General features: G+C 39.6%; 1 protein-coding gene across 1 annotated transcript in view; it reads left to right on the forward strand.

Annotated features, from left to right (window-relative positions):
* Window positions 1–5,787: 5,787 nt before the first annotated feature.
* PI4K2B (phosphatidylinositol 4-kinase type 2 beta) overlaps window positions 5,788–14,637 on the forward strand; it is a 30,714-nt gene continuing 21,864 nt past the window's right edge. Inside the window, exons 1-2 of the mRNA XM_081303534.1 lie at window positions 5,788–6,242; window positions 13,686–13,840. Of these exons, the coding sequence (XP_081159660.1) occupies window positions 5,936–6,242; window positions 13,686–13,840 (462 nt within the window). The 5' untranslated portion in view covers window positions 5,788–5,935. The remainder of the gene's footprint in view (window positions 6,243–13,685; window positions 13,841–14,637) is intronic.

Consider the following 14,637-nt stretch of genomic DNA (forward strand, 5'->3'; position numbering starts at 1 on the left):
CTAGACTTCAGCTCATTTAAAGTTGTGTTCAAAAGATCAATTTTTGTTGTAAAGACTACTGTGATCCCAAAATAAACAGGGAATATAATATATAACTAAGTAAAGGTGTGAGATTATAAAAATCATTTTTCTTGATTCATAGTTACTATACAAATTGGATATATTTTTCTTTGTTAATTTCATTTTGTATTTTCCTTGTAAACTTTATGACTGTTGCCTATTAGTGTTTTGCAGAGGTACTGCTTCTAATAAAACAACTTGAGTTAATTTGAGATAAGAAGCCATCACTTACAGGACAGATGGTATATAGTGCCAACTTCCAGTACTAATAGTAACCCCCAAATCTGTAATATTATAGATATTGAAGTTATAACCTGTTACTCGACTGGTGAAACTGACTTGCTGGATGTTTAAAACCCAAAACTTGGAGAACAAAGCCAAGTAAGTAAAAGAAAAAAGCAGCCAATGTTTTGGCCTTTGCCCTCTACATTCAGCCAGGACACAGCAAATGTTGGGACCCCTCTCTGGGCCCTGCAACTCTGGTGAGTCCCAATTTGTCCATAAGGGATATCGAGAGAACAGGAAGCCAACAAGTGCGCATTCTGCAAAGAGGAGGGGCAATGGAGATGGAAATGTCCCTGATACTTCCAAGAGAAGCCACTATGGTCAATAAGACCTTGACCCGCCCTGGAAAATGGCACCACGGGTAGAGGAAAGCTAAACAAGCCAAGAGACTTCACACATGTCCCCAAGAGGAATCTCAGCTGACTCTTAAAAGAGTAGATAGGAACAAGGTCAGTTTTGACCAACTTGGTCTTTACAACTGGCAGGAGAGTAAAGCCTAAGCAAAGTCTTACCTGGACATTTAAAAAAAAATGTTTCTTTTAATATAACTTAAGATGTACACTTGTGTCAGCCCTACCAAAAGTAAGTACAGCTGGAGGCTATAAAGGAGGGGTTCTTGTGTGGGAATGCCCAATAACAATGATCACAAATTTTTCTTGAGTTAATTTGAACCTGATCTCATAGACTTACAAATCTTCCTAACTTCCTGCATTGCTAATCTCAACCTGTTTTTCACTGATATGAGTTACTGTCTTTGTGGTTTTCAGAGACTGACTGAAATAGTTTTTGTGTTTTCTGGGCGTGGAAGTGCATGCCTGTAACCAGGGGCTCCAGAGGCTAAGGCAGGAGGATCACGAGTTCAAAGCCAGCCTCAGCAAAAAGTGAGGCACTAAGCAACTCAGTGAGACTCTGTCTCTAAATAAAATACAAAATAGGTCTGGGGATGTGGCTCAGTGAGTTCAATCCCCAGTCCCCCTCTTCATAAAAAATACGTATTACTTTTGTATAATTGTTTACAAAAAAGTATGTTTTGCTGTCTTGTTTTTTGTTGGTTTAGTATGATCCCTGCCCTAAGTATGCCTTGTCTAGTGACCTGCCATCTGCCACCGTGGACCAATGGACTATTCTGATGCTGAATACCCTAAATGTCCACGCCCCACCTGATAGAGAACAAGAACTTTGGGTTACTTCCCCCAACTTTGCCCTCTTTCAGCAGGAAGCAACTTGAAGATGTCATCACCCATTTTTCCATAGAAATGGTATGTAGAAATCCACATGGGGAAATAGAACAGTGGTCCCTTTATGCTTTGAACGTAGCCTGTGCTGCTCTGCCCCTGCAACTTAATTTTTAAAATGGACATGTTTCTTTCTCTTCCTGTCTCCCCACTCCCCCACCCTAATCTCAGGGAAACAGGATTACCTTTCTTCCTCATTTTAGGAAGATATATCTGTCCCTGAGTACACCCACCGTAGGAATGAACTAATCCAGACTTTGGGGATGGTACCAAAAGATCTCAGAAATGACTGTCTCCCAGATTAACAAATGAATTACAATTTCAACAGCCTCTGAGTCACTTCTTTAAAAGTCCCCTGTTCCTACTGATGAGCAGAATCACAGCTTCTGGGACAGGAGTCCCCTGTTTTTCTCCTTTGTTAAAAAAGGAATAAGCCTTCTTTTTCCTTTTTAATCAAAAGAAAAAAGAAAGAAAGAAAAAATGATGTCTTGAGGTGAAAGAACTAAGGTATAATTATTATTACTTTAATAAGCCCTATTATTGGTATTTTTGATGGCTTATAAAAGTCATTTTGGTATATATTCCAGAAATTGAATGACTCAAAACAAAGGAGGACCTAAATGATGTCTCAGCATAAATTGTAAAAATTAATTTTTGATTGTAAAGCATTATTCAATCTTTAGCATATACCTTGGAAGGAAATGAGAGTGATTTTTTTTTTTTTTTTGCCATTGCAAAATGGTTCCCACATTCATCTATTTATTTGGACAAATTTTCTCAGTATTTAAATCTATAAAAAATAAAAACTATAAATAGAATTTATGCTAAATATTCTCTCATCTAGATACAAGAAATATTCCTCCATCAACCCATAAATTGAGAAATGAAAATATTCATTTCACTAAAAGATGCATTTGCAATAAAATATGTCACAGGAGATTATATCAAACTAACCCTCTAAAGATAAAAATTATACACTTTGGGAAAAAAATCTGAGAACAGTGATTTGAAGACACTGGAAAGTAATCAAAAGCTGGTGGGCAGAAACTGAAAAGACGGCTACTCTTCAAAGGATGGACATACAACGAGTGAGGTTTATGTCCATACGTTTTATCTTGGGGCACTTCCTCGTAGGCACTGTGCAAGGCAGCTGGGACTCAATAAAAAAGTCACAACTCCATGGCTTAAGGAGTAGAGGATGGAATCTGGGGCTCCCAGAGCAGCTGGAAATGGAAGAGAGAAATCCTGAAATGGAATAAGTCAGGGGGGTAGAGGGCTCCTAAATCTGCACATACATTCTGCTCAGATCCTTGCCTAACATCTGAACTGCGTTGCATGGGGGAGACTTCAAGGAGCCCAGAAGAAAGCAACAGTTGGATTGTTGAAAGAAAAATATCAGGTAGATGTTGATTCCGGTCAATACACACAACACACTCTCTCACACACACTTAATAAAATATATGGTCATAATAAATTAACAGAAACTTTAGAACTAAAAGCGATGGAACTTGAAATTTTAAAGCTCTTCACTGGTGGGTTTCATAACTGTTTGTAAATAGTCAAAGGCTAGTAGGTAGAGCCATACTGATCTTCGGGACAATATGTAAGAGTAAAACATACATGTAACAGGAATCTCAGAAGGAAAGGAAAGAGAGAATGGGACAGATAAAAAAATTCAAAGAAATAACTGAGATCCTTCCAAATTTCATAGAAAACATAAATCTACAGATTAAAGAAACTCAACAAAACCCACATAGAATAAAATAATTCCAAAGACATCATGTTCAAGCCACTGGAAACCAAAGATACAGAGGAAATCTTCAAGGCAGCTAGAGAAAAGGGCATGATGCAGATTAGACATTTAGGTAGCTGGACTTGATTCAGAGACAATGAAGGACACAGAACAACGAAATGACATTTTTAGAATTGAACATGGTTGAGTAAGGGGAGTAAAATTGACCTATTACTTTAAGTCTGGAGAAAATATTTTTAAATGTTGGTAAAATAATGATAAATTCAAATAAATAAGAACTTGGAGGGCTGGGGCTGTAGTTCAGTGGTAGAGCTCCCGCCTCGCACATATGAGGCACGGGGTTCGAGCCTCAGCACCACATAAAATAAATAAAGATATTGTGTCCATCGACAACTAAAAAACATATTTAAAAAAAAGAACTTAGAACTTATCACCAGCAGATTCTGCATTATAAGGAATTTTTAAAACAATTCTTCACAAGGAAGTGGAATGATACTAGATAGAAACTCAGATCTACAGGAAGGAGCAAAGAACACAAGAAATACTAAAAATGTGGGTGAATATAAAATACCATAAATTATTTTCTTAATTTCTTTAAAAGATATGATTGCTTAAGCCAAAAATCATTCACTGTATTAAAACATGTAGGTTTAGTGTACATGGCAACAATAATATAAAGGGTGGAGGATAAATGGAACTACATTTTTGCAAGATGCTTGCATTTTATGTCAAATAGTATAATAAAAGCTCTCAATACATCGAAATAATTTAAAGATGCATACTGTAAGTCCTAGCATAACCACTAAAAATTAAAATGATACAGCAGAAAGACAATGAAATTAGTATGAACTAATTAGACATACTGAATTAATCCTAAAGAAAGCAGAAAAGGAGAAACAGGGAGTAAAAGGATGAAACAAACAGTACAGGAATTGAAAAGTGAGAGATCTAAATCCAACCACATCATTATTACAATAAATGTAAAGGGACTAAAAATCCCAATTAAAGAACAGAGATTAAAAAATCAAGAACCAATGGTAAACTATCTACAGGATATTAACACACTTTAAGTATAAAGACACAAATAGATTAAAAAGAGTAGAAAAAGATTTACCTAAGGTAAACAGCATAAAAAGTCTAGAATAGTTAATATTATCCCTCAAAATGAACTTCAAGCCAAGAACATTAATAGAGATAGGAAGAACAGTCCATAATACTAAATTGTTTAAAGTTTAATTTTTAAAACTTTCAAAAAAGTCATTAGGAAGACATGAAACTCTTATGCACACACCTAGTAATACATCTTCAAAATACAGGAAGCAAAACTCATGAAACTAAAAGAAAAAATAGTCAAATCCATAATAATAAATAGCAATCATAATAATCTTCTTAGTAAGAAATAGAACTATGGGCTGGGGATGTGGCTCAAGCGGTAGAGCGCTCGCCTGGCATGCGTGCGACCCGGGTTCGATCCTCAGCACCACATACAAAGATGTTGTGTCCGCCGAGAACTAAAAAATAAATATTAAAAAAAATTCTCTCTCTCTCCTCTCTCCTCTCTCACTCTCTCTTTAAAAAAAAAAAAAAGAAATAGAACTAGACAAAAAAAAACAACTTTTAGGATATAGGTGACTTAACTAAATTTATATTTATAGATTCAATTAGTAGTTCAATTTGAAACTATTCAAATGCAGAATTCATCTTCTTTTAAAAATGACCATGTAATGTTCACCTGGGTATATACTATACCAGGCTAAATAAGTCTTAACACATTTCACAAGAATGAAATGCCAAAGAATCTTTGTCTACAACAAATTTAAATTTTAAATAACACTAATTAGAAAAACCTTTAAACACTTGGAAATTAAACAACATACTCAAGGGCTGGGGATGTGGCTCAAGCGGTAGCGCGCTCGCCTGGCATGCGTGTGGTTGGATCCTCAGCACCACATACAAACAAAGATGTTGTGTCCGCCCAAAACTAAAAAATAAATATTAAAAAATCTCTCTCTCTCTCTCTCTCTCAAAAAAAAAAAATAAACATACCCAAAAGAAATGGGTCAAAGAAGAAATCATAAGGAGATGGGCTTTTAACAGAGGAAACAAATATCAGCCATTCAGATAAATTCATATATCGCAAAAGCTGTGAAAATTCTGTAGTAGGAGGAGAAGCCTATTCAGTTTGAAGTGAGGAGGACCTCCGCGGAAATAACTGTGTCCGCACTGTGTAGGAGCAACAGCAGCCTCCACCAGTGCTTTTCTGGCCTTGCCTGGCAGGTGGCTGCTCCATCGGCCCCGCCCGGCCCCGCCCAGGCTCCGCCCGGCCCCGCCCAGGCTCCGCCCCATCGCGCTGATCCTTCTACGCAGGCGCGAGGGCGGCGCCCCGCGGAGCCGAGGGGTGGGGCGTGGCCGGCGGTGGGCGTGGTCGGCGGCAGGGCAGGGCGGGGCGGGACAGCCGCGGGGCGGGCCCCGATCTGGCCCTTGTGCTGGTGAGGTGGCGTCGGTGTGACCCAGCCACTCCAGTTTGCCGCGATGCGGAGGCCGGGTCCCGGCACTCCGCCGCTCTGATAAGGTCTCGGCACGGAAGACGGAGAGGGAGCCCATGGCCGAGCTCTGCGAGCCGGGCCGGCGGGGGTCCGCGGGCGGCGGGAACCCGGAGGAAGAGGAGGACGAGGAGCGGGAGCCGCTGCTGCCGCGGATCGCCTGGGCCCAGCCGCGGAGGGGTGCACCGGGGGGCGCCGTGAGGCAGCAGGAGGGAGCTGGCGACGAGGGCGCGGCCGCCCCCCTCCAGGCCCGCGACGGAGAATTGCCGCTCCCGCCCAAGGATCCGTCCCGCAGCCTCTCGCGGGCCGTGGGGGCCACCCGCGACTCGCCCACCGACCACAGCCGGAACCGCCCCTCGGTTTCAGGTGTGTCCCGCTCCCTTCCCGGCGCGTGCGTCCCCAGCGCCTGTTGCCCCCGCCGCGCGTCCCGCTTCCCGCCCGGCCCGGGGCTGCTCCCCGCGCTGCCAGCGCTCCTGGCTCGGCTGCGCCCCTCGCTTGCGCTCGCCTGGATGGAGGGGCTTCCCTGTCGCGGGGCGAGTAGCCAGCCCAGGCGCGGACACCTGCCCTGCGCCACCTCTCGCCTTGTCCACTGTCTGTAGGCTAGACCAGCGATTGTCATTAAACTCCCAGTTCTTTAGATTTCCCCCCAAAGTGAGTCCAAACTGTAGCCAGACACTGAAGAAAACTTAACAGAGTGACGTAAGTTGTTTGCTCAAGTTTGGACGTGAGTTCTGAATTAATAATTCGAAACTATCCACAAGTTCCCAGAGTTGTGACTTTGCAAGGTGGATGACAGCAAAGAGAGAGATGTACAGCAAGAATATCCAAAAACGTTTCAAAACGTTTTCCAACTAAATGTTATTGTGACGCTAGTTAGAGGGGGCAGAGACGAATTTCCTGCTCCTGCTATCTATCTCTTACAAAGCTTTTATTTCTTGAGTCGTTTCTATAATTATGCGTTAAAACACACACCTTTTCACTGTTAAATGAATGGATCACCTTTGAAAGAGGGCAGTTGAAAGTAAAGTTTAGGCATGCTGCTTAGCATAGATTGTTGTTGAAGAAGTGAGTTTGGGGCTTGTGGAGAGAAGTGAGACTAATTTCATGTAAATCGAGTAGACTTGATATAGTTATTGCTAGAGAAGAGACCAACTTGTTTGTGAAATGGTGGTGTTTACACCTACTTGCCGGTGTTAGGATGGATTTAAAGAGATGGTGTGCACACGGTGTTTTGGAGTATCTTTCTTTGCAACACTTAAACGCTACAAAAAAAGATAGTTTGTATTAATATTGCTTAGTTTTTCCCGAGTTTTCAACTGCCAGATTTTTACCTGCCCTGCTACTAGTATGTACTAGTATGTATGCAAAGAATTTGGGATAGAGTAAGTTACTCAAGTTCTATTTGAACTTCTGTTCAAACATAAATACTCTAAATTGAAGAGGCCAAGAGGAAGCCGTCTGGCCCACTCTTAAGCTTTAGCCAACATTTCTGATGTGCATCTATGCTAGTATTATACAGTTAGGCTAATGGGTGCGTTTTCAGTACGACCCTTGGTGGAGCAAACAAACGTGAAGTTGGAACCAGATCACAAATGGATCACATTCACCTAACTACACTGGCAGTTTAGACTTCTATTACCTAGAATCCAGTCTGTGAAGTAACCAAGATCCTCATAGATAGCTTGCCTTTTTCCACCTCAAAGTTAACATCATAGCTAGATTTTATTAGGGCCAAAAGTCCAGAAAATGCATTTGTTGTGTGAAAGTGAGGAGTTTTTTTGGTAAATAAATAATGTTAAGGCTAGAAAAAGTCAAAGTGAAGCTAGAGTATGGTAGTTAGAATACATATTGAAAAGAAGGCCTACCTCTTTAATGGTGATATTTTTATCACAATTTATAGTTAGTTTTCATTGACCATCCTTCTTGGGTAAAATTAATAAAATTGTGATGGTTGGTAGTTCATAGAACTTCAGAGGTAAGTGGTCTGTCCAGAGTCAAATATCTGGGAAGTGGTAAAGACAGAACTAGATAAAGCCTAATTCTTTTTCATGTCCTGCACTTTTCCATTTTGCTACAGATGCCTAAATGTTATTTATTTATTTAGGTAAGACGGGGCGGGGGGTGTTGAACTCAGGGGCACTAGGCCACTGAGCCACATCCCCAGCCCTATTTAGAGACAGGGTCTCACTGGGTTGCTTAGTGCCTGGCTTTTGCTGAGGCTGGCTTTGAACTCACAATCCTCCTGCCTCAGTCTCCTGAACTGCTGGGATTATAGGCTTGCGCCACTGCACCCAGCTAGATCCCTAAGTGTTATAAAATAATTGTTACTTTGGTTATTATGGAGTTTTTTAAAATGGGATTTTAAAATAGTTTTGAACTATAAACATTATTTAAATGTGTTTAAAAGAGATCCCCCCCCAAAAAAAAATACTTATGATTAGTTTAAAATTTAGGTTTTTTTTTTTTTTTTTTTTAACGAGGCCATTATTTCCTTTGTCTGTTACCATCCAATTTCCATCAAACCACCTTTAGGTCTAAGACATTCTTGTCTTTAGATTAACATCATTTATGATGCTTAGCTGTTTTGTTTATAAAAACAGGAACTTTATGTACTTTAGTCACATGTCTGTTATCTTTAATAAGGCATTTGACAAAGTCTAGAAATAGCAAAAACTATAGTGTTGGTTGTTAAATCATTATCAAAGTAGGAGTAGTGGCATTCCTTGTCCTAGTTATCATTTTAGTCAGTGAATTGCATAGTATTAAAGATGATAAAAGCTAATATCTATGTAGCAGTTGGTATGTGCTGGGCATAGTTCTATGTACTTCGCATTTGTTAATTTTTAACCAACCTTCTGAAATGAGTGCTATTTTTTTATTCCCATTTAATAAAGCACAGAGAAGTGAAGTGAGTTCTCCAAGGTCCCAGTTAGTACAGACTTGAGCACATACATGTCTGTTGTTGGAGAGCCTAACAGAACAATTAGAACTCACAAAGGAAAATGAAATTTTATTTATGTCATTTAATGATTCACGATAGCTTGAATCATTGGAACCCTAAATGATAACCTGGTTTCATTTAGAGGAAAGTTTAGAAGAGTAGAAGTTGCAGAAGTCTGACTGTCACCATAACCTAGCATTGGAACCCTAAAGGTGGCGTTCAATTCATGTTCAAAAAATGCATGTTCAAAATTAGAAAATCATATAAATGTGAAGAAAGATGAGAAAAGGGGTAGTAAACTAAATAAGATGGAAACTGGAATAAGAGTACTGAAATAAGATTACTGAATAGCTAACATGAAAGAAACCAATTAGGGAGACCATGAAGTTGAACTTGTTGTTTGAACCAAAACAGAACTGACAAATGATAACTTGTCATGCATTCTCTTGGAGAAGAGACTATAAGCTGAACAACATCTTTGTAATAAAAGTGATTGAATTTATAAGTCTAGTTCTTATAACTTTCCTGAAGTCCTTTTCAGTAGAAGTAATTCTAGTAGCTTGTGTTAACAGTGTGGCTTGATCCAGGTTCAGGACACTGATAACCTGGTTTCATTTAGAGGAAAGTTTAGAAGAGTAGAAGTTGCAGATGTCTGACAGTCACCATAACTGAGTTTTTGAAATGGAGCAGGAATGTGTTGGAGATTATTCCTCAGCTGTTGCTTAGAATACAGCATGCACAATTCTTTGTTTTCCATTCATTAGAGATACATCATTCATCAAATATGTATGCCTACAGGGTACCTGTGGAAATCAAGATCTTGAAAGAATAGTGACCTATCACATGCATGCCTCCCTACACAGCTGTGTAGCCTGGAGGAGGACTTAATCAATTAGAAGAAATAGTTCTAACACACTGTCCATACTCTGACTGGTAAGTCTGAGGTTCCACAGAGGCATGGAGCAGTGCCCTAGATGTGTAGGGGACAGGGAAGATTCAGCTGAGTCATTGACATCTAGCATTGGAACCCTAAAGGTAGCGTTCAGTTCATCAGACTTATCAGCACTTTTTTCTAGAAATATTCTGGTTAGTGGATAAGGTAAGGAAAGATGGGAAAGGGGTCATTCTAACTCTTAAGGGAGGATGGGTTTGTTTTAATTGTTTGTTTAATTACTTAAATTTAAAATTGGTAATTTACCCTGTATTTTTATGTTCAGCTAAGAACCTAAAGGCTGTACAGTGGGCTCTCTTAATCCACTTTTATTTTCTATTTTCTAAAGGATCAGTAATAACCCTTAAGTGTGGCTGATGGGAGAGTTTGTTAATTTTTTTTAATTGACATGATCAGATTTTATTTTTATTTTTGTTTTTGGTACTGGGGATTAAACTCAGGAGCATTCAACCACTGAGCTACATCCCCCACCCTATTTTGTATTTTATTTAGCGATAGGGTCGCACTGAATTGCTTAGTGCTTTGCAGTTGCTGAGGCTGGCTTTGAACTTGATCCTCCTGTCTCAGCCTCCTGAGCTCTGGGATTATAGGCATATGCCACAGTGCCCAGCTAGTTTGTTTATTTTTTGAACAAAATTTATTGAGGGTCTGCCATGTGCCAGGACCTCTGTTCTAGGCACATAAGATACATCAGAGAACAAAACAAAGATCTTTTGCTTTCCTGGAACTTAGATCATTTTGTTATAGTATTGTAAGTGTGAAAGATGAATAAGAAATATCCATGGGAAAGAAGCTTGGAATAGTCATGAGAGCAGCAAAGCTTCAGGGGTGCTTTGGACATCTGTGAAAAGTGAGGAGCCTGAACGAGACTGGAACTTGACTAGAAGGCCACCGTCTCTTCCTAGCATTGACCCAAAGGGAGTATATGAGGCTACTTAGAAAATAATTTTGAATATATTCTGACACAAACACAAAATGCCATACTTTATTTCTTAAGATAGTGACCACAATTTTTTTTAGAAACATGGCTTTTTAAATTTTTTATCTTTATTTTATTTATTTATTTTTATGTGGTGGTTCCAATCAAACCCAGGGCCTCACTCATGCTAGAGGAGTGCTCTACCACTGAGCCACAACCCCAGCCCCAGTGACCACAGTTTTAATGGAATATATATAAATATAATTATATATCAAAGATAGCCTGGTGTGGTGGCACATGCTGTAATCTTAGTTTTTTGGGAGGCTGAGGCAGAAGGATTGCAAGTTTGAGCCAGCCTAGACAACTTAATAAATTCCCAGCAACTTAGTGAGACCCTATCTCAAAATAAAAATAAAAGCTGAGCATGGTGGTGCACACCTACAATTCTAACAACTCAGGAGGCTGATGCAGGAGGATTGCAAGTTTAAGGTTAGCCTTAGCTCCTGTCTCAAAATTTAAAATTAAAAATAAAGGACTGGGGATGTAGCTCATTGATAGGTTGTCCCTGGGTTCAGTTCCCAATACCCCCACCCCCCCCCCCCCCCCGCACACACACACACACACACAGCAAAAACCCAGAGGGCTGCAGTGTAGCTCTGTATGCTAGAGCACTTGCCTAGCGAACAGAAGTCTCTGGGTTCTATTCCAGCACTGAGTTATTAAAAATCAAACTGATAATAAACCTTCAAACCAGATTATCCATATCATATGTTGCATGAAGCAGTATAATATCTGGGGGTGCCTTTCACATTAAACTCATTATCAAAGTACATTTAAGTAATGAGCATGCAGAGAATCGTAGAATGTAATTGTCAGTAATGAATCAGTTAAGGAAAAATTATCTACTAAAAACCACTTGCTTTCATTTTAGAAGAGTTGATAGGTCTTTTTTCTGACAGTAATTAGATAGTAGGACCAGTTATTTTTTTTAAGTGCCCTTCTGGATTTTGATGCTAAATGCAAACCATGTTCAAAGAAAAAAATGTGTAGCTTCCTGTAGGATGATATTATCTCAATAATGTGGCAAGAACATCCTGCTTTATTTTCAACAGAAATGTTTCTAATTGATCTGATTTTGTTTGAAACTGAATTGTTCAGTATTTGACAAATGACTATGGACTTCATGATAGGAACAACAGGAGGTTCTATGACGCACCTAACCCATAGCCAACTTGGTAACACTTACTAGTAATAATGTGAAGTCTTGCGAAGTCCAAAAGAGCTGTTCAGGTGTAGACTGTGAGAGAACAAGAGTAGTCCAAGAGTTCAGCGATTTCAATATAAATTAGTATTATGACGGAACTCCTGAGGAACTCCTACAGTATTCTAGGGACTCTTTCTTTTGGGTCAGTGTCAAGATTGAGGATGAGGTGTCTATTCTGTTCGTGAGTTAGTTGGTTCTGGAGACCATATTTGGAGAGGAAACATTACGTGAAATATTGAGGCAGGAAATGAGGACAAGTACGATGCTGAAAAGCCTGAGAACACTTCAGTGTGGAAGGAGGTGGAGAAAGACTCTGCGAACAAGAAAGGCCCTTCAGCTATTTGATGGGCCTCACTGAAGAGGGTAAGTAGTAGGCCTTTGCTCCAGACGGCAGGTCTAGTAAGATAAGGGTGGAAACTGCAGAAGACATACTTCATTTCTGGAGTGAGATGGGAAGCCCTTGAACTGTTAGGTACAAAGGAGTGATGTAGTCTGTCCTGTTTTGAGAGGGTTACTATGGCTGCTTGGTTGAGTGTAGAAAGACAGGAGTGAAAGAGGAAGACCAGTTAGGGGGCTCTTATAATAATTGGGCAAGAACTGATAATTACCTAAGTAACATGGAAGAAATGGAAGATGGTAAGAGGCTGGGCTCCAGACACTAGGCAGTAGAGCCTACACAACTTTCTTGTTGGAGATAGAAGGTGAGAATGGAAGATCAGGAATGATTCTAAGGTTCTGCAGCTTATTCTGGTTTATACAACTGGAAGATTTTGAATTGCCAGCAGCTACAACAGGGAGGAATGGAGATGAAGTCTTGGGGTGGAGGGTGTTAAAGATGAAGAATTGAGTTTTGGGTAATAAACTTTGAGCCACCTGTTAACATCCAAGTAGAGATGTTGAATAATAGTTGCAAGCCCAGGCCTGAGAGAGAAATTTGGAAATCATCAGTGTCGACCCATAGTTAAGCAGTGGATCAGTAGGTGTGGTGCTGTGTGTATGCGTGTGTGTATACACACACACACATATATATGTATATATGAGACATATATTTTTTTTTTCATGTCATGAAGTAGGCAGCTAGATAGATAATCTGCTGAGAGAGGGTGGGAGAGGAGGTGTTGAGAATTTGAGTTGATATGTGTTTCTCTGGTCAAGTTCAGCTATCCTGGCAGAGGCATAGAGTCAACAGACAGGTTTCACCAGGACTGAGATTTTTCCTTGTGACCATGATGAAGGGAGGGAGAAGAGTGATTCTGTAATGACAGGCCATATTTAAGGTGGTCAAGGAGTGGGGCACATGAAGGGAGTAAAGACCAAGGATAACAAGGAGATCAGTGCTTGTAGGTTCCTGTAGGATGAGTGAATTTTATGCTGGAGGGACTAAACTGGGAAGCTAAGAGGTGCTTGAAAAATTGTGGAGAAGTTGTAGTTACTGATGATAGGATTTGAGACAAGACTGTGGAATTAGAGCTAGAGAAGGATGAAGGACAGAATCATTGCAGAGGAGTTCAAAGAAGTGAGAGGTATTTGTGTGATTTTTTTCAACAAATAGTAAAGTTTTTTCCATATGGCATTATTTAGAACTTAGAAGTGGTCAGGAAGGAGGATCAAAGCTGTCCATGTAGTACTTAATTATATTTTTCTGTACCTCTGTCCTAACACCAATAACCAAATTCACACATTTAGGTCCATATCATGAGCATTCTCGAGGCTAATCTTTCTTCTTAATGCAGTGACCACGGGCCTTTCAGAGATGAATGCATTCTTGGGTGATCCAGAATTTGCTGATACTATATTGAGAGCAGAACAAGCAATAGAATTGGGAATTTTTCCACAAAGAATTTCTCAAGGCTCAAGTGGAAGTTACTTTGTAAAGGATCCTAAGAAGGTGAGAATTTCACAGACCTACTATATACTAAGAAAATTTTGGAAATCACTAACTTAAATCTGAAGTCATTGTGAATTTCTGAAGATATTAATTTCGATTGCACCCTCTTTTGTGAAATAAAGCACAATTTTTTTGGTTATTATTTTTTACTAAAGCACCCTCCTCTATAGAAATAGAGCTAATTGTTGTTAAGTTATAGATTGCTATTCTGACAGCTTCTATTTGGTTTCAAGCAATTACTTAATACCCTGTTCACTTGGAGATTCGTTGAGCATATGTCAATAAGTCCTCACCTTAAAATAGTCTATTACCATACTTGCCAAGCAGAGTAGAAATTGAAACTTTCACAACTTGTCTAATGTCATTTCCAATGCTTGGTTTTTTTTTTTTTTTTCAAGGCTATATTTTTCTCTAGATATATTTTTTCTGGCATTGTGCCAAGGGAAGGAGGCTGGGTAACCTGAAGTGTGAAGTCATTGAAATGCACAAAAGTGAAATGAATAAATGATTCTGGAGCAGAAAAGAGAAATTTCTATGGTAATTTCTTCCACTTAGTCTAGAATTTTTCAAAAATTGATCTCATTTTTTCTAAAAGCCTTCTGGTTCTGATGCACAACCAGCAAGTCCTCTTTTGAGAGATAAGAAAGTTCACAATTTTACCCCCTTTTTTTCAAAGACTAAAGTTATATTTTCAAAGTAATTTTAAAGCATAGACCTCCTTTGAGATTTTAAGAGAGTTGTAGGTACCTGGGCACAAGGCACAAGGGCATATGCCTGTAGTCCCAGCTACTCAGAAG

Source organism: Spermophilus citellus (assembly GCF_964194105.1).
Source record: "Spermophilus citellus genome assembly, chromosome: 8".
In the NCBI taxonomy this organism is placed as follows: Eukaryota; Metazoa; Chordata; class Mammalia; order Rodentia; family Sciuridae; genus Spermophilus; species Spermophilus citellus.